Source organism: Balaenoptera ricei, chromosome 2 (assembly GCF_028023285.1).
Source record: "Balaenoptera ricei isolate mBalRic1 chromosome 2, mBalRic1.hap2, whole genome shotgun sequence".
In the NCBI taxonomy this organism is placed as follows: domain Eukaryota; kingdom Metazoa; phylum Chordata; class Mammalia; order Artiodactyla; family Balaenopteridae; genus Balaenoptera; species Balaenoptera ricei.
In genome coordinates, this window is record NC_082640.1 from 14,590,335 (window position 1) to 14,605,609 (window position 15,275).

Here is a 15,275-nt window from a genome sequence, read left to right on the forward strand (position 1 = left end):
ATGTCTGCCCTGAGCATGGGCGGTGACACACGGGCGAAGTAGAGACCAATATGCCGGTGGCAGTGGCTCTTCTTTTTAGTTTCCCACAATTTATTTGATTTGATTTTTGGCCATACATTTTTCTGTGAGACTATAACATTTTTACCAAAAATGCACAGCTGGGTATAATGTCACATTTTTAGGTTTGCGTAGGTCTTTCTAAAAAATAGAATTATGCTTCCCCCTCTTCCTTTAGGCTTTAAATAATTATTTTTACGGATACTGAGTATTTGCTATAGGTACTATATTTATTATTATTTTTAGCAAAGGAAGATAATGTGATGTCTCTTGTGTTTCTAATGTTCTGTTTTCCTAGGAACTTTGTTTTTAATATTTTTCAGACCGTGGTAATGCCTCAGACACTTGAGTCCCAGATCTGCGTGTGTTCTCTTGGCTCTAGTCACCAGCACCTTTTGGTGGTTCCTGGGCACAAATCACAGAGCTGCCCAGCTGCACGTGCGCCCCTGTTTGTACATTCCCACGGTCAATGTCGGCAACAGCATAGGGCACAGACTCTCCTCTACCAGCTCATATTTTTCTTAAACAGCATCTGGGGTGTGTGTGTGTGTGTGTGTGTGTGTGTGCGTGTGTGTATTAATTACTCACCTTTTACAGAGTAATTCAAAATCTAGGTGACATGTTCCAATAGCTGATAAGCATTTCATAGTGTGGTCGGTTTTCTGTGTAATCCCTTTGATCATGGCCTCTTTTGTAAACACACGATAGAGGTTACAATGGAGTCCCGCCGAGGAAGTAATTCAGAGGGTGGCAAGTTTTTGACCCTTACAGACAGAAAGAGAATTTGGTAAATCGTTAGGTTAGTGACTGCCCTTTAGAGAGCCAGGGGTTTGCTTTCTGTACCTCCTTTCAGCTGGGCTTGTATTTCATGTACGGGAGGCCTATATTATCATAATCCATTTTTCGATTTTATGTGATCTGCCAGCGGCTCTCGTAACCCTCCTTTCTGAAGAGCACTCCCCATTTACTTGCTCTAATTCACCGTCTTTTTTTAAATCATAAAAATTGATGTTTTGCAACCAGTGGCATTATATGGGAGTTGTTTATGGAGGTGCTGCAGGGAAGAATAGTGGTAGAATTAAGCACGAGATGACGGCTGGGAAGAGAAATCTATGAAGAGACATCACATCAATGACATAGCAAGAGAGTGAAAGAAGCATGTTAAACTCGAAGATACTGGAAGAATATCATGAGTAAAATTATAATATGTCTTTTGCTGACGTTGAATAGTGTTAATCATACACTAACAAATTTTTACTTAAGGAGTCATATTAGGTAGAAAATGCCCAGATTGACCCCAATATGTAAAAAAGATATTATCTTAAAATGCTTCTACCCATTAGATGTTAATTTCCCTGTCAGCGCTCACACTGGAATATTAGAAGAAATAATGTGGAATTGTTTTTACTCAGTGTTATCATCTAGGTCTTAAAACATTTGCTATGAGAATTTCCTATTTTATACAATTTTACGCATCTGAAAGGATAACCAAAGTAGGATGGTTTTTGCAAATTATTAATAGTTATGGAATTTCCCAGGGACTTTTATTCAGAGGAAAAAAACTTCCAGGTTTTCTCCTTCTCTTACATAATATGCCATTTTCCATTATTGCTCTTTAACAAAGAAAAACCTTCCAATACAATGAACGTGAGTTTTAGAATATTCTTTTGGAGAAAGAAGTATAAATGGAGACTAGGAATGTGAGAGCCTACATGCTTTGCCCTTGAAGAACCAGGTAAAGAAGCCCAGTGCATGGCTTTGGGTGTTCAGGCCCTGTGAGATTTCCAGGTGGGAAAGAAAATGGTAGGAGAAACTCCCTGATGTGTCCGGCAAAGTGTGCTTAGGCAGCAGAAGCATTTACAAAGGAAGGCCCGTGGCAGTTTGGAGCTGGCTTCAGTTCAGATTTTTTCGGCCATGGAGGAGGTCTTCCTTAAACAAATCTGTTAACATTTTAGTTTTGGGGGGAGCACAGCACATGGTAGATGTAAACGCACCAGTTCATATTTCTGTCTGAAGCAGCTCCATCTCACCGCCCCTGAGACCCCATCCCTTCATGAGTAGGTCTGATTTGATCTAGTCTTCAAAGCTGTGCCTGACCTGTGTGTCCTCATACTGCGTTTGTCCCTGTTGCTCCTTTGCCATTAGAAACTTCTCTGTGCACAGCGCGGGGCTCCTTCGGCCCCTCCTGCTGGACGCATTTTCTTCGTGGAGGTCTGGCGGTTGTTTCTCATGTTTAGTGTGTGATGGCAGATCCCAGCCTGGGTTAAAGTCTTTCTCTCCTTCTCTCTTCCCCTCCCTTCTCATCCTGCCTCTGTCCCCACCCCAGTTTCATGCTGTTTCCTTTTCTCACTACATCTGGGCTCCAAAGCAGCCAACCTCAGGAAAGCTCTATCCGATGGGGCAGGATACACGTATGAAGAGTTGATATTACAACTGAGACAGTTTTCATTTCTTTTCATGATTCCGCTGTCATTCCGTATGGCACACGTTGGCATCCTGCTTCTTCCTGCCTTGGAGGCAGACTGGTGGTCCTCAGTCCACACTGGTGCGTCCTGCCCGTGGTTCATGGCCGGGTCGGCTCTGAGACCCCTTTTGATTGATGGGTGTCCATGATGTGCTGGTTGTTAGGGTGAATACCGCCCCGTGGAGAAGACATTACTAGTGTTATTGTCACAAATTCCGTATTTCACATATTTGATATATTTATTCATTTTCTGTCTGTTTGCTTGACCTAGCGATAAATGGGAGAGGGGTGTTGAAATCTCTCACCATATTGGTGAATATGCTAGTTTTCCCTGTCATCAGTGTTGCATGCACGTGCACACAATCTCTCTCTCTCTCTCTCTCTCTCCTTATATATATGTATATACATATATACACACACACATATTTTAAAAAATCTACATTTAAGGTGATGCTTTTTTGGCGACTTGAGCCTTCATCACTATATAGTGTCTCTATTCTTAATAATGCCTTTATTTTAAAAGTATATTTTGTCTCATTTTAATATAGCTATTTTATAGTGGAGTTAAAAAATATGACTATATATTGATCTTTTAGCTAGCAGATGTAACCCATTTACATTTTTGTGATTATTGAATTGTTTCTCCCAACTGTTAAATTTCCATTTGTCTCGTTTATTCTACGCTGCTTTTTGTTTCTATTCTTTCTTTTTTAAAAATTTTATTGAGTTAGAGTTTTGGCACTTTTAAAAAATTTGACTTTTTCCCTTTTATAGGATTTGAATTTATGTGTTATATTTCCATTCTTTGTGGTTACCCTTAGAATTTTATCACATTTATTTAAGCACAGTTTAAAATTCAGTAATGTCTTAACCTTTCTCATGAAGAACAGAAGGACCTTAGAATGCTTTATTTTCATGCTACCTTCTCATTTTACCATCAGATGTTTTAGCTTTGTCTTTTTCCATACAATGTTGTGTGTATGTGGGCGTGTGTATGCGTATGCATGTGTGTGGTGCATTGCATTTAGCGTTTTATTTGCTTTACCATTCCTTTTTGCATTTTAGCTTGTCCTTCTGGAATTATTTTCTTTTTTTGCCGAATTGCATCCTTTATAAGTAGCTTCATAGACGACCCTGGTGGTGGTAATCTCTCTCAGGGCCTGGTTATTTTAAAATGTTTTATTTTTCACTTTTTAAAGATAATTTTAAATGATGTGAAACAATCATTATTGCTACAAAATGGAGTTGTTCTAATTTGGGAGATACTTAAAATTATGTTCAAACCTTCTATCATCTCCCCACTATCCAATATAGTTATGATCTTGACCCTTGGATAAAATGACTTCCTTGGGTAAAATCAGAGCATAAAAAGATGGTCCAAAGAAAAGTCATCAGGCCCTCACCTGACTCAGAAAAGCAGAACTGAAGAGTCAAGTTAATAACGTGAGGTCAGAACTTTTGCCTTTTAAGTGTTCTTAAGAGATAAAGTTGCATTTTCTTAAAGCAGATAATATACTAAAAATGTTAATACAGTACCTCTTTCATGAATGATAAGTTGTTAGGCAGAAGAGGGCCTAAGGTCCCCAAGACTGCCCCCAGGTTTGATGATTCTCTAGGAGGCCTCCCAGGACTCAGCCTAGAGTCATACTTGTGGCTATGATTTATTACGGCGAAAAGATACAAAGCAAAACCAGCCAAGGGAAAAGGCACGTGGGGCAGAATCCAGAGGAAACCAGGCATGGGGTTCCAGAGTTCTGTCCCAGAAAGTCACACGGGACACACTTAGCTCCCCCAGCAATGAGCTGTGACAACACGTGTCAAATGTTGCCAACCACTCAAGCTCGTTAGAGACTCAGCTCCCAGGGTTTTTAACCGGGGGCTCTTTACAGAGGCACCTCTGCCTGGCATGTACCCAAACTCCAGACTCCCAGAAGGAGAGCAAGTGTTCTGCATCAACCTTACTGTTTGTACAAACAGCTTAGGCACAGTGTTCCACCCTTATCAACTAATGGTGGTGGGGACCCTCCCAGAATCCAAGTTCTTAGACACTAGCCAAGGGCCAACCTTGAAAGCTGGCTTTTCATATATAGCGTTTGGGCCTGCTCTATTTACTCTTTTCTGCACAGGGCCCATCAGTAAATAATGATATAATAACAAATGCTTTTGACACCTGAGTTCTGTTCTCAGATTTTCTAGTTTGAGTAGAACTGTAACAGTGGTCGGAGAAACAAAAAACTGGAGAGGGTGGGTAGACTTAGGTGCTGGTGAGGAGGAGACTCAGACAGGCATCATTGACCCGCACTGTGGCACAGGATTAGAGGGAGATGGCAGGCCATTTGACTCTGCCAGGCAGGTGAGAATGAAAAAAGAGATCAGAGATCTTTTTCTGGAAGGTCTCTTGGAAAATCTTGAAACAGCTAGCAGTTGGAAACAGCTAGCCGTCTTAAAATTAGCGGCCTCCTGTAATGTTAGAGATCTATTATGTAGGGACCCCAGCCTCAGCACTGCGGGTATTTTGGGTGGGGGCGTCCTGTGCACTGCAGGAGGTGGAACAGCATCCCTGGCCCCTGCTCACGAGACGCCAATAGCGCCTGTCTCCTCACCGCCTCCCCCGGTTGTGACCACCAGACATGTCTCCTGACATTGCCTGTCGCTGGCTACCCAGAGATTAAGAACCACTGTATTACTACAGGGTTTACAGTAAATAAATTCATAACGATCTTAGCTTTATCTGTCTAAGTGGTTTACTCATATCTCACATTTATAGTAGTTTTCCATTGATAAAGCTCTTTCATGTGTCTCTAGCAAGAAGCTATATAGATGAAGGCAATGAAGGCAATGAGACACAGAGGTTAAGGCACTTTGCAGTAAAGCAAAGAGAAAAGTAATAGTAGAAATAATAGTAATAATAATATTTTTTGTTATTAATAATAGATACTTGATTGAGTGCCTATGACGAGCCAGACGCTGTTTGAAATGCTTTACAGGTGTTCATTTTGCAACAAGCATAACAAGTGCTATCATTGTGTTGCTTTTACAGATGAGGAAATTGAGGCCAGAGAGATTAAGAAACCTGCCCAAAGGCGCACAGTAGGTGGAAAAGCCAGGTCCAGACCCAGGCCATTTGGCTCCAGTGCTCTCGTGACCCCTGGGCTCTGGATAAAAAGTGAGAGGTTCTGGATTCTTGCTCTTCTCTGTGTTCTGTCTCATTACTGTCTCTGTGGAGGTTGCCATTTGCTTATTACACTGCTTTCCTCACTCCGCCCAGCTCTGGTCTCCTGGTTTACATACAACTTTTCCTATATTCTTGTAGACTGAATCTCACAGAGATGAAAAAATTGGGAAGCCCTCTTTTTGTGACCTAACTTTGCTGTTTCAGTTGTAGTCTTCTGTGATTATCTTGATTCTTTCTCTTTTTATTTATTTTTAATGTAGCATTTCATCGAAATCTGGATTTGTTGCAGCTGTCAGCCTAATCTTGACGCATACGCTTCGTCCAATTCCTGCATATTTCAGCTAAGAGGCTTCTGTTTATGATGCTTAAACATTTCACGATATTCTTCAGATCTTTCCACCAGCTCCCAATGTGTTATTTGTCATAGTTCCATGATTATATTTTATTATCCAGGAAATATATTAATGTACCAATTTATCCACCCCATCTTTTGTTTTTTTTTCTTTTTACTTTTTTCCTGATTCCTTTTGAACATGCGTTTTTCATGCCCCCATGCCTTATGCCCCAAGTTCTGTCCCCTAATATGGACAAGGAGAAAATGTCATTCTTCCTCGAAGCCTAGTGAAGAAATCATCTTTCCTGGAGCTTTCTTTTCAAGACATTTATTTTAGGAAGACCTTCTACAATCATTTAAATGCAGTATTTGTGTAGAGCTAGAATTAACTGTATGGTACCGTCAATTAGTTTTAAAATGCTTTGCTTCTCTGTTCCTATGATCCCATGAGGGACCACTGAGCCCTCAGTTTATTTCTGGGTCTGTTTTTCTTTTGTGGGTGGGGCGGTGAGTGGGTGGGAGTTGAGACTATGACTTCAGAGCAGAATATCGTCAGATTAGTTTAGATGGACATTGCTACATGGACATGATGTTGAGAAATCCAGGATTTTCAGATGTGTCCACTTTGGCAAAATTCATTAGGTTTCTCCAGATGTTGTAATTATCATTTTTTATGTAAATAGTGTGTGCTGCCACATCTGTAATTACATTTACTACTTCTGTGTCTCATGGTTCCAACTCATGAGACCATTCCACTCTCTTTTGATTGTTAGGCATTTTTTCCCAAGACCCTAGTCACTTGAATTTTGCTAGCTCTGAAGATAACTTTGGTCCCCAAAGCCTTAGGTTTTAATCCATTATAGTACTCATGACTCCTAGTAGTTTCAGATATGAATTCCTCCTTTCCTTGGCATTTTTTATTGTGGTTATTAATACTAAGTTGAATTTTTCTTCTGGATCAAAAATTTGGATAGTTTCTTCTTGTTATTCATCTTTAGAGAAAGTTATGTTACCCATTATTACAAAATCATTGAATTTTAGGATTGGGAAGGATATTGGAAAAAGTGCCAAGTATTACAATCTGTTTATAGTCCTCAGTATGCTCAGCATGTCAGTATGTTTGTTGCTTTGGCCGTCAGGTGAGCAGAGTATGTCCTCTAAAAAGAAAGAAAGAAAGAAAAAAGCAGAAGCTTTTCAATTTGTTTTTCTTTTCAGTGTAAAACCTTGTTCCAAATAGAACTTAGTATGGGTTCCCAATATCAAACGTGTTAAAGTGGTGTTTTATTTATATGCATGTATTTTGTAAGTTCAAATCTATCACCTCTTCTCATTATAAAATCAAATGGTGGGAATAGATTATTATCATGAAATGATAACTTTAAAATGGGAGATATGAGTGGCAAGTGAAGTTTTGTTAGTATCCAAGTAGACATTGTTTTGGCCTGGTGTGGGCCAAGTTCATGTACATACAGAGAAGCAATTGCAAATTGAATGTCCTGCGCCCCCCCCAACAGTTCAATTTTCCATCTTAGAATGCTGTTTACTTAAAAGTTCTGTTTAATTTTTAAATTATGTTTACTTAAAAATTCTGTTTAATATTTAATTTGTGTTTAATTTAAAATGTAATTTTTAGCTTTTAAACATAATTTTTAATTAAACATAAATGGCAGGAGAAGGTTGTCCCCTCAAAGTCTGCCCCTAAACTGAGTTAACCTGCAAGTTAGTACAGTACAGTCTCAACGGGTTAAACTTTCTGTAACATATTTGAGAGTAGACTTTAATTACAGTTTCAAACGTAGTTAAAATACATACATAACATTTTTGAATTAAACATTGTGGAAATCCTGAAAATCTCTGTGAAACTTTATTTCACAGAATGTATTTTGAAAAAAAAAAAGTGCTAATTTGTTATTTTAGCTTTAAAGTGTAGCAATACATACATAATGGCTACATTTTAAAGTCCAATGAAGTTCAGCTTTCCAAGATTGAGTTGCAAACATTCTGAAACACACTGAAGTTGTCTGTCCAGCTTCACCTGTCTGGAGCACAGTTCAGAAGTAGCCCCCAAGTAATCTATAAAAATATCGAATCCTTGTGTCATACACTTGAAAGTGATATAATGTTGTAAGTCCACTATACTTCAATAAATTAAAAAGAAAAAGAAGTAGCCCCCATAGTGTGTAGCTGACACGAAGTCTCTGAGTTCAGGATAAAGGGAGGGAGACACCTTGCCTATTACAGCTTCCTCACTTGAACCAGTAACTCTAGTTTTACCAACATTTCACTAAACTTGACTACTCTCTAGTTACTTACCCTGGGATAGAAGAAGGAAACCAGAAGGGAAGAAGGCTGTGCAAGGCCAACTGCTGTGTGTGAGAAATGATCTCTTTGCCAGTCCAACAGACATAGAAGTGCAACGATCTCATGGGATTTAGGCCATCCCAACCTTTGTAAACTTTGAAAGCACTACTGCTTTGTATCATGATCTGATAATGTCTGTTTAGATGACCCTGAGTTATCATGAAAAAATTTAAATTAGGTTTGTGTCTGCTCTAAGAAGGCAAGAAAATTATGGTGAAATAGTGAGGCTTAGAGGACTTTTGAGAAACCACAGGAAGATTTGGAGGGTGGACATCACCAAGGAGAGGGGCCAGGGAGAAGGAAACAGGGAGTGGGGGCTCTTTGAGGGGCGGCTCTGAGCTCCACAGCTTTTGTGGTGATAGAGTCACAGCAGCCGGAGATGTACCCTCCGTGCCGGCTGGGCATGGGGAGCAGAGGCAGTCGCTGGTGTTCGTAACCACACGTGGGAGTAGACGCCATCACCTCACCACCAGGAGGGCTTGTGTGTTTGCATATATGTCATTATGTATGATGTAATGCAGTGAAGCTTTCTGTAGCCTGACACGCACTGTAGTCATGTGGCTTCTTCTCTCCCTTCTTTCTCCTACCCTCCTCCCTCCCTCCCTTCTTCCCTCCCTTCTATTCTTCTTTCCACAAATATTTACTGAAGTCATATGAGCCAGATGCTAGTAGGTGCTGAATGTGCTCTGACAAGGGACAAGATAGCCTGTTCTTGTGGCCGCGGAACTTTCCTTGTACTGTGAGACAGAGACATGTCAATAGGAAGATAGAAATGAATACGAAAAAATATTATAATGGAACAGAAAGTACATTCCAGGACACATTTGCGAGACCAGGAAGGCTTTCTGGAGAAAGTGAAATCTAAGGCGAGACCTAAGAGATAAAGAGGAGTTAGCCAGAGAAGTGGGGTGTTCCAGGCCAGGGTAAAGCATGCAGGGGAAGAGGTGGGAAAGAGAAGGGTGAACTTCTCAGCCAGAGCGTGGATGTGAGCGAGAAGTCTGCAGAAGGCTCATCGTGGGGGCCTTGGGGGACCGGAGGCTGGACTTTTTTCTTGGATCAATGGGAAGCCATGGAAAGGTTTTACTCAGAGGAGTCAGGTGATCAGGTTGGCATTGTGGAAAGTTTGCTTTGGCGAGTTGGATTGGAAGGGCAAGACTGGCAAGTGTTGTAGTTACCTAAAAGATAAACGTGGCCTAAAATGAAAAAATGCAGTGGAGACGGAGAGAAGTAAATATAATCAAGACATATTTAGGAGATAAAATCAATAGACTTGGCGATGGATTGATTAGATGTGTGAGGAGTCAAGATTACTCCCAGGTTTCTGGTGTGGGCAGCTGGGCACTGATTAATGAAAGAGGGAATACACGGGGAAGAAATCGTTTTGGGATTGTGGTGGGATGATGGACTGTTGGATTTCAGACTGAATGTGTGGTGAATATGGGGTATGCACGAGTGGAAATGCCAGTGGCTCTGAAATTCAGGAGGGAAAGCTGGGCTAGAGTTGTAGATTTGGAAGTGATCAGCATGGTTATAGGGGATACCCAGAGCTGTGAGAATGAATGAGATCACCCCGGCGATCACCCAGGCGTACACTGAGAAGAGAAGAAAGCCTGTTAGAACCCTGAAGGAGGATGGGCAGAGAGGAGCCCCCAGGAGACAGAGGAGGAACAGCTAGAAGGGGAGAAGCTGGCCAGGAGTGTGTGGGGACAAAGACACCGAGGAAGAGGATGGAGGAGAGGCTAAGCAAGAGGAAGCCCAAAAGATGTCTGTTGGATCCTCTGTGCTGCAGGAAGCCATTATAGCTTTAACCGGAGAAACGTCTGGAAACAGGAGCTAGAATGCATAGCATTGAGGAGAGAGCTGGAAGAGATGAGCGGAGACAGTGAGCTTAGTCCTCTTTGTAAGGAAGTTTGGCTGAAGGAGAGAACAGACTCTTGGACCTCATGCTAGAATAGTGTGGGTGGAGGGAGGGATAGAAGTCGGGGGAGCCTTGAGAGTGCTTGGATGCTGACGGGATGTAGCTCATAGAACAGGGAAGCCTAGGGTGAAATTTTGGGAGACAAGTGGGTCATAGAGGGTCATGAGAATGGAGGAGGGCTTGGGACCCAGAATAATAACAGAGAGGTGACCTTGGCTAAGAGGAGAGACACCTGTTCCATTGGGATAGAAGGGAAGAATAAAACAACTGGTGTTAAAGTATTGTTTTGTGTCACAATATTTTAATTATGTTCTTTAAAAAAATTTCTCCACAGACACTACCCAAAGCAGTCCTTCACCACGGTGGCAGATACACCTGAAAATCTTCGCCTGAAGCAGCAAAGTGAATTGCAGAGTCAGGTAATTTCTGAAAGGCCTATTTTTGTTACATTCGTTCTAAATATTATTCACAAGGCCACTCCTCGGTCATCGTACTGTTCATGCCAGGTCACCAGCCGGTGTGCAGACTGAAAGCGGGCCTGGGTGGGCAGTCCGGGCAGAAGTGCTCAATGTCTGTTTTATTCCCAGTCTTGGATAATCCTGATATTCTCGGTTCTGTTATCCACATGGGACTAGGGCAAGTAAATGAGTTCTGGTCAGAGTAAGTGTTTCCCAACAATATTGATTTATTTGGTCCTAAATATTTAAAAACATTTTATAAATAGCTTTTCCACACTGCATATGTAGGGGAAAAAAGAGGTGTTAACTTGACCCAACTGCAGTGAGTGTGGGGCTAACACCCTGTCTGTGTATCTCACACCAGCCACTAGCTTTGTTTTCATCCTGTCACTTTATTCATATTTCTTTCATATGTCACGCTGACAGCATGAACAAAGATTAGAACACCATGATTGGCTCCCAGTCAACCATTTTGGATGGAAACGTGCCTTCAATATGGCGAAACACATCGGTTAAGACTAGGGATTTGAATGGCAGTGTTTTCTTCAGGGACACCCCGTCTCTTCTTGAGAAACCTCGGGTGCTCTCTTTCAGAGGAGTTGTTGTGCCGGCCACGGTGTAGGACGGTGCTGAGCAGCTACGTGGCAGCCCAGTGGTCAGCGGCGAGGTAAAACGACACTGAGGAGCGGGGAGGGAAGGCTGGGTTGAGGTCCGCCTTCCACTGTTCGTTGGTTGTGGCCTTGGGCCAGCCACTGGGATTCTTTATGCTGGTGTAAAGTGAGACAGTCTATCTGATCTTGTCTACCTGTCTTGGGGGTGGCTGCAGGTGTCAAATAGGTAGTTAGGTGTGAAAGCATGTTGAAAAGTTTAAAAAAGGTTGTATGACTGTGGAGGCTGATTATGATTACCGTGGTCCCTGAGAATCCTTGATGTGAAAAAGGGAGAAGAGCAGACTTCGTGAAGGAGGGAGGTGTCTAGCTGACACTCTTTGAAAATGTCAGTTGTAGCTGTTCGTAATGAGAGTAGTCAGCTCTCAGTTGCAACGGATCTAATTATTTCCATGCGGGTTTATCTGATCACAGGGGAGATGGTAGTTCCCTCCATCCTCTTTCTGGAGGACTTGGGACCACTTCTCAGTCCACTTAATTAGAGGGGAAAAAAACTCCGAGTAGGGTTTACTGTTGGTTAACAACGCCATGAAGACTTGGTTGGCAGTTAGTTTTCGGTTTATGTAAAATGCTAATTTTCCGTGTGCTAAGCTATTAGTTCAAAAAATTGAGTGCCGGCCAAAGAGAGGCACTATTGCAGAGCCAGCAAGAACGCCCCTTGCTCATTCACACTGCGGAGGGTGCCAGGACTTGGCTCCCGTCTGCGCAGCTCCAATATGCCTTTCTTCTCATCAAGTTAGGATTAATTAGGTAATTCTGGAGAAGTACTTCGAGCACATTGGAAAACAGAACTAAATCAAGCAACCAAATATTTGTTGCCTGCCTGTTACATGTCCTTGTTCTGTGCAATAGAATTTATAATTAGTTAATCCTCTCTTCACAGAGTTCATGGGGTGTCTGAGGAAACAGGACTAACATACCACCACCCCCACCTCGAGCAACTATGTTTAATTTAAAATAGGGACTCAGAAATGGCGGGGCGAGTATGGGTTGGTCTGGTTATGCTTCGTGCTGGCGGGGGGGTCTGAGCGGAGCCTTGAAGGTTGACAGAGGATCTGATATGAACCCTTATCTCCTTCCTTTAGAGAGCACGCCACTCCCTTTGGGTTCAGTTAGTGGTTATAGGTGTCGTCTACTTGGTGCAGGAACAAGCATTTATTGTTTTCCTGCCACACGCCTGACCTCTGGAAAGGCAAAGAAAAAAGGAGCTTACTGTTTCATGAAAGGCTGATTTTATTCTCCCTCAGGTAGGTAGCAGCAAGCTGCAAACTTCAGAAGGCAGAGCACACACATAGTTCTGGGCTCATGGGACAGGAGTTCATAGAGGGGCACAAAGCGCTATGGGGTCTCCAAGCAGTGGTCAGGTGAAGGCATCAGATTTTCTGTAAAATTTTGCTCAAAAATCATCTTCAGAAAGAAAATGTAGGACTTCATCAGACAGATGGCATGGGGAAATTCAACTCAATTCAAGAAACACGTGCTGACTACTTACTATGTGCAAGGAATTGCGCTAGGCGTCGGGGGAGGGAAAGACATCACCACCATCATCATCATCATTATCGTCAATCTTGCTGTATTCAGGGCACATAATTTTACGTGTACTATTTCATTTCCTCTCAAACAGCCCTATGAGACAGGTATTTATTATTATCCCTATTTAGATGAAGCATTCAACCTTTAGAGAGTTTAATGAACTCACCCTTTCAAACTTAGCAAGGAATTGAACTTGGAATAGAACCTAGATCTGTGAGCCCCAAGTGTCCACAATCTCAACCAGTACTCTGGTCACATTACTCAGAGAGCACCTAGAAAAGGAGATGTGTAAGCAGATGCTTTCAGTACAAGCCAATAGGGCAGTGTATGTAAAGGTAGAATTTCTCATAAAGTGCAAAAGTCACACATAGGAAGAAGTCCTCTCTCTCCCCTTCCTCCCCTCCCCCTTCTTCTTTTTTCCCTCCTCCTCCTCCTCCTTCTCCTTCTTCATGAGCAATTAAAATACTTCTAGAGTGTTTCTACCTTTTACAAAGACATGGAAAGATATCTACCCTAATGGTAGTACTCATTACTGGCAAATCATTTAATGTTAGCCTATTAAATGATTTGGTTCTGTGGTAGAGCATTCCCTTTGAGTTTTGATATCAAGAATTCTGGGGCTTCCCTGGTGGCGCAGTGGTTGAGAATCCGCCTGCGAATGCAGGGGACATGGGTTCGAGCCCTGATCTGGGAAGATCCCACATGCCGCAGAGCAACTGGGCCCGTGAGCCACAACTACTGAGCCTGCGCGTCTGGAGCCTGTGCTCAGCTACAAGAGAGGCCGCGATAGTGAGAGGCCCGCGCACCGCGATGAAGAGTGGCCCCCGCTCGCCGCAACTAGAGAAAGCCCTCGCACAGAAACGAAGACCCAACACAGCCAAAAATAAAGAAAGAAAGAAAGAAAGAAAGAAAGAAGCTTTCATTTAAAAAATAAAATAAAATAAAGTGCACAATTTAATCATTTTAGGAAAAAAAAAAGAATTCTGAACAGCTCAACAGTTTTGGTGGAAAATTGACTATTAACATTTTATTTACTTGTTTTGATAACCTGTGATGCTAAATGAGCCAAATCTCTTCATTACTCCTAGTTTTGAAATTCTGAGATCCTTTAGAATTGTTTGGTTAAAACTCCTATTTTTTCTTCTAGTTCATTAGCTTACCAAATGAGCCAAAATGAAGGGAAAACAAAAATAAAATTTCAGTCCAACCTAGGAAGTTATTTATAGTTACATGTTGTTATCTTTTCCTTTTTTCTCTTCTCTGTCTCGGTCTCTTTCTTTTTCAGAGGGTTATGAACATTGCCAGCATTTTTTTTTCTTTTTTTTTTTTGCCTGAGTGTTAGGTCCTCTCAAGCTTTTTTGGGATCTATATTAGGTGCCGATTGTCATAATAAAATGATACGGAATACCGGAGAATAAACAAGGAAACCATGAGTTAGCTTTTCAGAGCTGGTGATAGGCGGTGGCTAACAGGCATTATCCAGCTCGCAGATAACTGGTGCCTGTCCCCTTGGGCAACCACTGACCGCGCTGGCTATGGATGGCTCTGGAACTCTGCAGACAACGGGGGGAGAGGAAGCCTTCCTTCGTCACTAGCTCCCTTTCCATCACATCTCACAGGATGAACTGCTTCAAAGGAATAGCATAACTGGAGGTTAGGTGCCCCCACTGGCCCACAGTGACTCATACCGTAAGGGGCAAAAGTGGAGACTTTTCCTTCTAGTGGTATTAGTAACATTGTACTTCATACGTGGGGCATCAGGCTTTCACTGCATGCCTTGGGACCAGCATGATGTCCTTGTTTTTGTGGGGAGGTGAGCCTTGAGTTCCAAAGCCTTGCCTGGTAAACTAAACTTCTGGAACACAAACGCTTTGTAAGTTGGGCAGTCCCTAAACTTTGAAAACTTAAGTGAGGTGAGAACCCCCTTAGGAGAGACATTTTTTAAACTTATTATTTTCACATGATGTCATAGCAAGTGTTTCTTTTTTCAGGCTGTGGCAGAAAAGGCGCAGATGCTTTGAGTACTTTCCATCAGGAGTCTGTGGACATCATAAAGCCGGGGAAATGGTTCTTCAAATGGAATTTTGAGGGGAAGCCTTCATAGAAAAGAGAGCAAAACAGGGCTGTTGTAGCTTTAGCAAGGGGAGGGGGTGCAAACCCCCCTCTCATGTTCCCCCTGCCTCTCCCCATCCTCCCCCTCTAGGGCTTTGGGATGAATGTCTTAGGAAGCCTTGGGCCTCTGTAGGGCAGATCTGAAAAGCACTGCTGAAAGACCAAATGTTAGCGAACTTTCCCACTTGGTTGTTT

At 42.2% G+C, this 15,275-nt stretch overlaps 1 protein-coding gene across 2 annotated transcripts in view; it reads left to right on the top strand.

Moving 5' to 3' along the window:
• NEBL (nebulette) overlaps positions 1-15,275 on the top strand; it is a 337,194-nt gene that overhangs the window by 113,238 nt on the left and 208,681 nt on the right. For both annotated transcript variants that reach the window (XM_059911283.1, XM_059911277.1), the window contains exon 3: positions 10,644-10,728. In XM_059911283.1, the coding sequence (XP_059767266.1) occupies positions 10,644-10,728 (85 nt within the window). The remainder of the gene's footprint in view (positions 1-10,643; positions 10,729-15,275) is intronic.